Source organism: Macrobrachium nipponense, chromosome 10, assembly GCF_015104395.2.
Source record: "Macrobrachium nipponense isolate FS-2020 chromosome 10, ASM1510439v2, whole genome shotgun sequence".
NCBI classification, from domain to species: Eukaryota; Metazoa; Arthropoda; class Malacostraca; order Decapoda; family Palaemonidae; genus Macrobrachium; species Macrobrachium nipponense.
The window spans coordinates 69182711-69195224 of NC_087204.1; the positions used below are offsets into that span (position 1 = coordinate 69182711).

The 12514-nt window shown below is 33.0% G+C and overlaps 1 protein-coding gene and 1 long non-coding RNA gene across 5 annotated transcripts in view; one reads left to right on the top strand and one right to left on the bottom strand.

Annotated features, from left to right (window-relative positions):
- LOC135223665 (uncharacterized) overlaps nt 1-9307 on the top strand; it is a 148351-nt gene extending 139044 nt beyond the window's left edge. For 3 of the 4 annotated variants that reach the window (XM_064262326.1, XM_064262325.1, XM_064262327.1), the window contains one exon: nt 614-9307. In XM_064262326.1, the coding sequence (XP_064118396.1) occupies nt 614-806 (193 nt within the window). In that variant the 3' untranslated portion in view covers nt 807-9307. The remainder of the gene's footprint in view (nt 1-613) is intronic. The other variant, XR_010316555.1, reaches the window with a different exon arrangement.
- Nucleotides 688-12514, bottom strand: part of LOC135223667 (uncharacterized) — a 150648-nt gene continuing 138821 nt past the window's right edge. The window contains exon 3 of the long non-coding RNA XR_010316556.1: nt 688-792. This is a non-coding gene — a long non-coding RNA (uncharacterized LOC135223667). The remainder of the gene's footprint in view (nt 793-12514) is intronic.

Sequence of the window (12514 nt, forward strand, 5' to 3'; positions counted from 1 at the left end):
CCCCACTCTAGCCCTGTAACCAAAGGAAAAAATGATCAGTGACAGAAGGTGAGTGAGGGGTATTCTCCCATTTGCCCCACAAAACCACCAGGTTATAACATCGTTACCAAGTTCAGCAACAGTTTCATCTTGCACTGAGGATATTCCTATATAAAAGGCTCTGGTTTATAGAGTAATAATCTCTGAGAGATTATTACTCCATCCTCGATTAGCTTTAATGAGAGACCACTAATTCAATTGCTAGATTTTGAGAGGGCTTGCCGGAGGGATTTATATTGAAAGGAAATAAATATGGAAGAATGTAAAATTAAAGATGTTTGATAACCAAAGGGAACAAGTGAAAGGTAAAAGGGCAAAATAATGCAGTTGTGCTGAAGTGACACCACAAACCTTAAGAAACCCCCTGTCGTGTGCCACACAAGGTACATTGTAACCACTAATCCCCCCATATTTGAGGGAGTTAAGACAAATGTTAAACTTACAGCTTTCTATGAATTACATGAGTATAATAGAAACAGTACTGAAACTTCACTATTAAAAACACTGTGCCACAAACCAGAAGTAATTTTACATAATGTAATACTGTTGAAATTTTAAAACTGTATATTTTCAGGCTACGCACACGTGAAGCTTCACGTACACCATCTCAGAGAGTTAGCAAAAGAACTTCTACTTTGGAAGAGTTTCAGCTGCGTTTAAGCATGGACATATCGGACTCTTCTACATCATCTGAAGGCCCAACACGGACATTTTCTTCTTCGTCTGATGATTCCACATCCATGGATACAACCTCTGAAATGCGGTGAAAAGGAAACATAGTTAATGCAAAATAGGCAATTTCTTTTTGTTTTGATACTTGTGAACCAAAGTATAAATACTTTTTGACTTTTTAAAGCCAAGTGTAAATGTATTATATTTGTGTAGCTATTTGGAATACCATATACGTATTTTTAATACTTTGAATTGCAGAATTGTTTCATGGCAATAAGATATTTGATAAAAGGGGTAATTTTTTTAAGGTAATATAACTAAATTCTGTATTTTGTAAGGGCTGGTGACAGTTCCAGTTTTTCATATGAAATACTTAGACGAGTGATCATTGTAATCTCTTAAAAGGGATTAGTATTGATGCTAAAAAACTAAGATTTGAAGGAGAAGGATCTAGGTAATTGATGCTACAGGGCAGCTACTAAAAACCATAGTTCATGTTTGAAATCCTTAAGGATCACTTCATTGCATATTTTTTATGGAAAGGAATTCATGACAGCTAAAACTTATACTACTCAGTTTAGCATTAGACTTACACAAAATCAAAGATTCCTTTTTACTAGTATCACAATTGATGTGTAATCAGCAATTATGTACTCATGGTTTTGAATTGGAATTTCAGGTGTAATGAGACTTGCAACATTGGTTTTATCACAAATATGATAAGAATTTGACCGAGGCTTCTTGATCAGTTTTTGTTTTGTTATGTATGTGCAGTTTTTCATTAGATGGAGAATAGTATCAGTAACTGTATGATATACTGCAAAAGTTAATAGAAATTTAAGGCTTTCTGTGCTTATGTGAAATTTATAGTACATATTACACTGTAAAGAATTTGACTCTGGAACCAGGTTTCAGTGAATATTAGTTATGCAGAATACATTATTATAGAGGCAAGCATTGCCAGTGGTGGATTTAGTGGGGGTGCCGAGCAGGCCATGGTCTAGGGCCCCGTGGCTGTAAGGGCCCCACACCTCGGCAAATAAGAATTAATAGATAATTAAAAATATATGAAGATTAAATAATAATAATAGTATAGTAATAATGATAATAATAATCTAAAGGTGTTCAGTGAGACAGTAAATCCCCGAAACCTAACACCTCACCAGCCCATAAATAAGAGGGCCTCTTAAGGTCACCACCCAAGGGTTCCGCACACCCTAAATCCACCCCTGAGCATTACTGTTAGGCATGTTCACTATGCTTATTTTTAATTATGACTGCTGTTAAGGTTTCAGATCTCTGTTGGTATAAGGTTGCAATATTTTTGGAGCAAAGTTGCAGAAGCATAGGTGATTACAGTATTTTTATTCTTTGATGAGTTTTTTATATTACTGTACTCAAAGATACCTCATTAGAGCAACAGTTTTCAAGAATCTCGCTCTGACTTATTATTAAGACTGGGAAGGATAGTTCCCTAAAAGAACTTGGTAGAACTCTAACCACCAAAATAGAAAGGAAAAATTGGTGCTATGTGTGAATCAGTCTTCACTTTTTGTCATATTTGTTAGTGTTGTTGTTTTCATGTTCAGTGACATTTCATTTTTGCCTTTCACACTTTTCCCTTTCTAAATTTTTATTCAGGTTTCATTTAGCCGATCATGAGCTCTTAATAGATGTAAGACAAAGATGCAGATTGGGAAATCTATTCTACCTCATTTAAAAAAAAAACTCATATAGAGATGATTTCGCAATTTTACTTTTAGGATTGTTATGAATTTGATTCCTTTAAGCACCAAAGAAATACCCATGTATCATTAGGAAATTAGGAGAATTTACTGTTTAAGGAACATGAATCGTGCTCTATCTTTTTGAAACAGAAGTCCTCGTGACTATAGAGATTAGGCACATATCATAAAAGTAATAGTAAGAAGCACCTCTGAGAAAAGAGCTATGCTGATGTTCCTGTTGTATGCAATACCCAAGATGTAAAAAATGTAAATGTTAAATCTCAGTTATCATTAACAATGATCTAAGTGTATTGGCTTAAATTGTAACCTTTATTTCTAATATACCATGTGGGTAGAATGCAGACTGAGTAGGCGACTAAAGAACATCACTGCAGATTAAACTACTAATGCTTTTTTGTGACATGAAAATCACTATATAGTTATTCTTGTGTCTTTTCGAGCTTAGCTTTCATGCACTGTATCTTTGTCTTGCTCTATTATAGTTTTTAATAGCTTCAAGTTTTGTCATATATTTGGTTCCTTGTGGAGGTTATGTGTATGTATCAAGACATATTGGAAGGTATACTTACCATATTCTCTCATGAGAAGTTTGCAAGTACAGCAATAGTTTACTGATAAACTGGAAATGAATGTAGAATTAACCTGTGCATCCTAAAGTTTTTAACTGGCAGTGAATGATACATTAGAAGTAATATTTGGAATACAAGCATCAAAATATAGTATATATATTGTAAGCATCGTCACTGACATAGATACATTTGTAGGTAATTATTGCAGTCTTCATATATTTATGTAGCTTGAACAATGAAGCAGAGGATTGATATTGCTAGGAAGTATACACTGGCTGCTTTTTCCCCTAAACATTGGAATTTTTGTTATCAGTTTTATCAATGTAAGACAGGCAGTCTCAAAGTTTTGACAGGGATCTGTTCCTTTGGCTTGTTGTCGGATGAAATCCGGCGTGTTGGAATAAGTAAATGGCGGCATAACATTGGGCTTTGGGTTTTTTGTCAGAACGGCAGTAATGTTAAGTTGGCATAACGTCAGGTTTTCAGTTTTATGTCGGAACTGCAGCAACATCTGGTTTTTGGTGTTATGCTGGAAACAGATTTTTTATGACTGCATATTTTTGAATAGTGTTGTAAGATTGGAACAGCGTAGGTTGAGAATATCATAAACCCTGGACTAGCTGTGTAACTTTTTCTTTTGCTTACAATTTCCTACTCTGTTTGGCTAATGCATCAGTTGAGATTTGAGTAAAAAGCCAAATATATTTTGTATATTAGTAGTTCTGCTCATACTATTCTGTTTAATGCAATCTCAATTTCTATTACCGTATGTTTATGCAAATGTATCACCTTATTAAGATGGTTCCCAATGTATCACCTTATTAAGATGGTTCCCAAAAAATCAGATTATTTATAATGCTTTTAGCATGAGAATTTCAAATGGGCAATTAGTGAAGGGATGAAATTACAGTAATTATAAGCAAAGCTACACTCATGCACTTGACTTGTTTTTCAATATCTACATTAAGCTGTTGGAGAGAGAAAAATATGATGAAAAACAACTAGTTTACAATGTTAGTTTGGAGCCTCTTAGGTGGTGTCTTGAAACCACTGTTCTGAAGAAATTTCAGAAATTGTGTAGATAAAAATATAGTGAGGATGTAGATTTTCATGTGAGATTTCATAACCATTTCTGTTGAAAATGTTATTGTAGCACTTCAGAGACATTGCTTTGGGAACTAATTTTAGCTGATTACTATCCCATCATTCCTTTTAGTAAAATAGTATACACCACTAGTTACAGTATATGCTTGACACCAGTGCTGTAGTCAAATCAAGTGTAGAAAGCTAGTAAGTACCTCACTTCTTTCTCTTCATCTACACTTCATTTTAGCTGCTCCAGTACACAGTTGTAGTCAGTAAGTGCTCTAAAGAGCACTGTGTTTAGAGCACTGTGGTGGGGCAGATAGGGAATTCCTGCATTCCCAGACACTGATGCGATAGAAATGTATGCTTAGCTGTGGAGTCTATTCAAGTGAAAGTTTCTCAAGTATAGTCATGAGTTTTAAACTGAAAATGAAAAAACATGTGACCAGATATTCTCATTGGAAACTATTTTTTTAATTGAAACAAAATATGAATTGTGCTGCCAAACCTCAGTTTCCATGACATAGGGTGGCACAGGGGATTAAGTCAACTTACATAGTAATGACTCAATTTAAACTACCCATCTACTTAAAGAACAATTCCACTCAAGCTGCTCTTGTGATAAAGACAGTATGGAAAGCCAAAGCAGAAAAAGTTTCCCCACTACCAACAAGCTCCACTCTCAGCCCAAGGAAATAGTTTAAAAGTTTTAAAATATTTCATTTTAAAAAGGCAACATGAACTCCTGTTACTGATGTTGCTGAGCCAATGCTTGCACAGTTGGATCAACAAGAGTTCAGAAATAATATTCATGAATTTGCAAATGTGAAAAAGAAGAATTTGGAAAAAGCAATCCTTGTTAATAATAAATAAATGCAAAGGGGAAGTAGATTCTAAAACTGCTCAAAGAATATTCCTAAACACAGACCCACTTAAACTGTGTTTTTGTGTGTGTTATGCATTCAAACAATTATGGTTATTCCAAAAATTATCATTTGTGTGTTATGCATTCAAACAATTATGGTCATTCCCAAAATTATCATAAATAACATTTTTTAAGAAAAAGGAAACTAAATGGCTTAAACATGGGATTAATGTCAAGGGAAAGATTTAAATGGCTAAACAGGTCTACTTGCACTGCTTTTTCTTCCTGGCTACACCCTAACAATCCTGGTGTTTGATGGACTATCGATATCAACTGTTGCTTTAGTAATTACATGCAAATTACTCATATTGGCACTGCTTTGTGTAGTAGATGCTTGAGGTAATTATCTTTTGAAAGATAAACGGCATTTCAGTAGAGGAGCAGCTTTTAGAAATCATACTTTATATAGTACAATAATAGAGTTTTTCTTTTTAATTTTTAACCTTCATCACAATGGAACTATGCAATGAAGTTTGCAACATAGAAAATAATCTCATATGGGGATAGAAGTAGGGTGTGAATGCTGGCTAGAACTGCTTATGGTAAAAAAAAGAAAAGTGTGCAGTGTTGGTTTTAAATTTACAGTATTAGTTTTTAAGATGTAGTTCATATCCAAGTATGTCCATCATAGCTTCTATTGCTTAAGAGCACAGTACCAGGATAGGTAAAAATGTTATTTGGTAATCGAGAATCCCATAAATTTGACTACGTACAGTATTTATTTACTAATTGGTTTAAGTGTGTAAATACTAAAAATTTAACTATCCTGTTTGCAAGCACAACATTGTTGTACATTAATTTTGTTTTTTAACATGAAATCTTTCACAATGAACAGTATAGTGTCTAAATTTCAGTCATCAGATTGTAAGCTGTAGCAATAGAAAATTCAGCAATTTTTACTGTTAAGGTCTTCCATTAGATGTGAAATTTCAGTTTCTGTCAGTTACATTGATAAAGTACTCCCTCACACACAGACCACCAGATTCTTTTTTCGTTTCTGGTAGAAAGAAATGTGGGGAATTTTTACTTTACAATTCAGTTTATTACACTGAGATCACTTTGTTGACACGGATGAACTTTTTTTAGAGAGGATTTATATATGGAAAATTGAGTTATACAAAATGAGGTTGCACAAATGGTGATATTGATGTTCATAAGGTACTTTTACTTCTTTTGGTGTACAGTCAACCCTCATGATTTGCAGATTTCTTTATGGACCGTATGTACCCATTATTCGCAGAAAATTTGCCTATTTGTGTTATTTGTCACTGTGAAATATTCACAAATTGCCGTATGGTATTTTCTTATAATTTTCGTGACTAAAAGCACTTTTTCTGATAAAACAATTAAAATACTCAGGTATACATAAGCATTTTTTTTAAATTTAACTATCAAAATAGGCAGTTCTAAGCATTTTTAGGGGAGTTTTAAGTATTTGAGGATTTTAGCTATTTGTGGGGGGTGTGGTACCCATCCCCCACAAAGAACGGGGTCTACTATTTAGGTAGTGTATACATTAATTATAACGATGATGTCAGGCAGGTTATGCAGCTAAATTGTGTGTTTAAGTTCTGGGTATTTCCTAAGGGAATAATTTTTCTATACTTTTCACTTAAGTTTGATGTTATTAAATGGAAATCTCTTTGGTTCAGTTATTACTTAGCTATTTTGTTTACAATATGATTGTTTACATTACTTTTTATAATCATGGTAAACTTTTGGCCTAGTAATTATTGTTTTTCATGTGAAATACATATGTATTATATCCTAGAGCAACGAAGGCATTGAAAAGTGTGAACACATAGAGAGAAAGTGTGTATGATTGCGCTTTCAAGCAGTTTTGGCAGACCTTTTGCTCAGCTTTGTAAAGATTTTTACTTAATACTGTATTCTTAGTTCTTTGTCTCTGAAAGAAGTATTTCTATAATTGTTTCATTTCACTCTTGATCTTTTCATTAGGATCATATTGTCTTGGCTAGAATGAGGCAGCTGAAAATTTAACCTTGAAGAAGGGTATTTACTGGCAGTTAATTAAGGAAATTTGTAAATATTTTGACCAGATGGGGAGTTTAAAATCCAAATAAGTCACTAATGGTGAAGAGGGCAAGTCGTTACCAACATTTTACATACTATAAAGGTATCAGAAACCAGCAGTCTTGTGACTGGTAAAATCTGTAAATGAAAAAGTGGTTTTACACCATAATAGACGACTGACTGTATTAGGGATGCTTAAAATTGCTGTTTATACAGTAATGTAAATATCTTGCCAAACATTAAATTGTACAAAGATTATAAAGAATAATTGCTTCAAGAAATGTAAACTAAAAAGTAATAAGAGGAAATCAAGTACAATTGTGCATGCACAACACTTGTTCTGTTTGAGAGTATTGCAACTTATGGCAAAATATCCATATAAATGTAAATTCAGTTCAAGACAATATCCAAATGATTATAGAAATGTAAAACTGGACAATGAAAAACTAATGGATACCTGAACTCACAGCTTAATGTCTTTAGAAATATCAAACAAACAAACAAACACACCAGCTTCAGAGATAAACCAATAAACATCATCTGCAATGGGAAAACTAAGTTCAAGGCCAAATATTTACTGCCTCAATCATTTATAAATTTGTACTGGTCCTAGGTTAACCCCATGACTTAATTTACAATGAAATTTATTTAGCTCAGAAGGTATAGAAAGTTTTCATGGATTTATAATATTGAGTGACATTAAAAGGGAGTGAGTGAGGTGACTACACTCAAGCTAGAGTGTCAGATAACTTTGTTTAATTTCCAAGAACAATGGTGTGTGCTTTTTGCAGAATATCTCCATATCTTGAAAGTTAACCTGATAGCATATGAACTCTTTATTTTCCAGCCATGAACTTACCATTAAGGAAAACATACAATGAAGTATGGGCATACTTTTAAACTTTCAGTGCAGTCTCCTTACCATGTATATATGTAGTACAGTACATTTGGTTAATTTGAAATATAACTGTTTTATTACTTGCCCATTATTGGAAATTTCGCCTAGTGAGATTTGTAAAATGTAACGAGTGCACATTTCCAAGGTTTTTAAGTAAATTTGAGATAATGGTAAGGAGATTCTAACAGCTAATTTAGTAATAAACTCCCACTTCTAGTATTGAGGGATAGTTGCCACCATTTGTCAGATCTTTTATATTCAATAATAAATTATAATTACTGAGTGACTGATTGTATTTTGAGGCTTAATAGAGTTTGCTCACTAGGCAACATTTGTTAGCTTGGTTATGTTTTATAGTCTTTTAGCACTATCAAGTCATCTGCAGAAAATGATGTATGCACTTAATTCATTGCGAGCCATTTTGTTTAGGGCACTGAGTATATCATTCCCTTGGCAACACTACCAAAGATTAAGCATTTATTTCTTTTGACTCAAGAACTTTGACCACTAGTGGTGACATTAAAACATGGCCACACTTGCACTGTTATATTTTGTATATAGTACATTATACACAAGTTAGAAATATGTACAAGTGATAAAAGTTGTTAAAACAAAGTACTGCATGATGTAGTAAATATAGTTTTATTTCTTGTATGATGGATGATTATATTTTATTTATTACTGCTTACTGTAAGTATAGAGTTACTTATTGTTGCTGATACTGTACTTCTTGCTGTAATGTCGTGTAATAAAGTATAGTTTTTATCATGAGTTAGGCATTTTACCCTTTGTTGGTCACAAAATTTTGTTTTCCTGTCACAAATATGTATTTTCTTAGCATTCTCTTGTCAATGTCACAAAATGCTGGATAGTCCTAAATTGGGAGCCGTGTAACTAGCTTTTATTGGGACCATTCAACTTTATCTCGTGTATAGAGAGTTATTGTATAGATAAGCCTTGATTAACAGACGTGTTGAGAAGGATTATAGCATTAATTGCAAATTTTCAGCAGAATATACCTTTAGTTATAAAAAGAAAAATGATTTAAATTTTGTATTGTAACTTCAATGCATGACTGCATAATCAAGGGTTTCCTGTCTTGAGTATTCAGTCTAGTGTACTGAACATTATTTGTCTTGGCTTTTATGATGTTATTGCATACTATAATGTAATATTTTTTAAGCCTAATCTTATTTTTTTTAGATGGAGTAAAAAACTGATGTATGAAATGGAAAAAAAACCTGAGGGGTATATGTATCTATTTATATGTTGAGATTTGAGTTTGCTTATGTTAAGTACAATATCAAGCAATATATAAAATAAAATTTGTCCGAGTTATATAGTTTTCATATCCTTTGCAATTTCTATAAAAATATGCTTAAACTGAAAAGTAACATCACATGACTGTGTAGCTTTTAAACTATTGTAATGAATTAAGAATGAAAGTTGTAGTTTGGCTAGGCATAAAACATATATTTTCTGTTTTCAGTTTTTAAATAAATACACTTTTATGTACTTAAAATTATAGATGCCAATTATATTGAATTAATATTCGATTGCTGTAGCTACACAAAGTAGCTTAACATCATTATGATGCAAAATTTTAATTATAAGATTTTTACGACATATCTTAAAAAGAAGCAAGTTCTTCTGGCTAATGTACCCAATTGTGTGTTATGTGACCAAAAACTTGCATACACAGACTGCAAGATATACAATACAATTTCAAGCAAATATTAGTAAATATAAAATATAAAGGACGGAAAACAAAATGCTACGACAGAATTATAAGCAGAACGTACAGTAATGTCAACTCTTGAATGTTAATAATTTACAATACATCACAAGTATATGACATTTCAAAAAGATGTCAACATGTATACATCTGAGTACTAGTCCATGAGAAGATAACATAAAAAACTAAAGATGTCGATAGCTATGTGAAAATAATTGAAGTAGATTAGATATCCCATTAAATGATTATGTGCATTATAAATTATATTCTCAATTTAGAGAAAAATGCAACTTCGAGTCCTTCGAATGTGTCAGACTGACACGAAACATTAATTTTTGCTATTTTTTTTTTTTTTTTTTTTTTTTTTATTTTTTTTTTTATTTTTTTTTTTTTTTTTTTTTTTTGGGGGGGGGGGGGGGGTGCCTACAAAAAGTTCTTATGCTTGCTCTAGTGATTAAACAACATATTTGAAAATGAAATAAATTTGAACAAAGCTCAAACGAATAAATACCTGTTTGGAGCAATTATAACGGTTTATTATTATTATTTTTTTTTTTACATTATTTTATGGCAGTAAATTTCATCATATAATGACTAACCTCGCCTAAAACTAAAACTTGCTGTCACAAATGAATGATAAACATTACAGGTCTCAGCTTGGGTTTTGTTTTCATCAAAGCCACGTAGGAAAATCAAGAACAGGCTATTACAATCATCTCCTGCTTCATACTTTGCATAAATGGCTCATCGGCAGAATTTGCACTCTAGCCATCTTATAATATGAAATCACTTTCCCTCCAAAACCATTTCCATGCAATCTATCCAGCGCTTCCTGGGTCCTCCTCCTCTCCCCCTCCCTTCAAACGTTTCTGATTATATATTATTATTATATATACTTTCTTTACCAATCAATCACCACCATTCTAACATAGTACCATTCTATGCTCTTAGCGTGGCCAAGCCGTCTCAAAACACTGTCCACTTTTTTTTCACCCTTATAAACATTTGTACTAATTATATCTCCACACCTCTCATCCCTTCATTACTTCTGACTTTGACATATACTTCACATAAAAGTTACCTCTACATATTCAGTCTTGCATATATACACTTAGCTTCACCGTGCTACCGTATACGTTTATCAATCAAATTATAATTCCATCATACATACTAAAATTCATTGCTCCATTTCCCTGGTTTCCATATATTCTCTAGACCTTAATTTTGTTAATGTTCACTGTCAAATTTCTCCTTATACAAACAATTTCAAACCTTCCACTAGTCTCTGCTTTGCTCTTCACTATCTTCAGTCAACACTTTCATCTGTAACAACATTCATTGCAGTAATCACAACCATTTGTCTTATCACACAACTTTGCATTTACATCTCTAATTTTTATCTGACCACTTGGCTCTTGCGTTAGTCCACCTACTAAGATATTAAATTCCACGCAACATGACACACCCTTGTCTCAGCCCCATCTAAGCTAATCACAGAATATTTTATTTGCTCTAAGCAAAATACCTTCGACTATATACGTTCTTCACAAAATGAACATTGCAATCTCTAGCATGCAGTATAGTATATCAAGAATTTTTCTAGGTAGTACCTACCATTGCACGACAAGCAATCTACGTCTTTCCGCCAGTAAACCAAGTATTTTGTCATGCTGCCTCTTGCTGCTTTTATCCCTACCTTCCATACTCTGTTTTTTTTCTTCATCTGTCCATCCGCCTGTGGTGTTTTTGTATGGTAACACTGCGTCCCGGGCTTTAAATAGTTACGCTATGTGTAAGTTTTAGGTAAATAAAAGGATATCTGGGTGTACATTTGCAACTGAAAAGTGTTTTAATAATTTACTGTATGCGAACTACACCGTTAATATTCGAAATAGGATATTATTATAATCGTTGAATGTAAGCTGAATGTAACCGTAAAGCCCGGGACGCAGTGTTACCATACAAAAACACCACAGGCGTATAATCTATTTTTCTACCGACTCTATCCTTAACTTTAGCATATTTTACCTTCACTTCCTCGACAAAATTACTCACTTTGATTACATTTCTGGTAAAATTTTCCTTTAAAACTTATATTTATTTACGCCTTTACTTCAAACATTGCCCCTCGATCTCGCCATTACATATATACAGATGCAATCTTATCTCCTACGTATTAATGCATAATCTAGCAAGCTGTCTTTTAATATTCCTTTCTCCATAAATACGTATGAATTTTCTTCTACACAAATAAAGTTTTCCAACAAACCCACTACTCGATTACGCTAAACTATTTTACTGTTACATACTTTGTATCATTCAGATCACCAACTACTTTTACCAATTCTCCAAGCTCAGCCATTATTATCATCATTACTACTGTTATCATTATAAATGAATCACAGTATTAGCTTATCGTGTCATTTTTGTTTCAAGAGTCGTTAAATTAAGTCTTGTGGCAGTTGTGCAAGTTTCCTTGCGAATCAAATTACACACTTATGTTATTTATTATTGGCTGTGTCAAACAAACATACATCCAAGAAACTAATTTAGCTCCAAGTCCTGGTAACATGATGCATATTAAAACAAAAGGCGCCAAGAAAACGGTTCGTTCGACACCACCTAAGACCTACTAGGAACATTGCAGTTAGATAACTGCTTTAGATTAACCTGCACAAATAAAAGTCCTTGGCCAAAGATGACACGTAAGTTCATTAGGGTGGGAAAATATATATCAATATAGGTCTTATTGATTTTGCGCGAAAATTCACAGAAAAACGGGCAAATAAACTATTGTCGTTTTGTGCC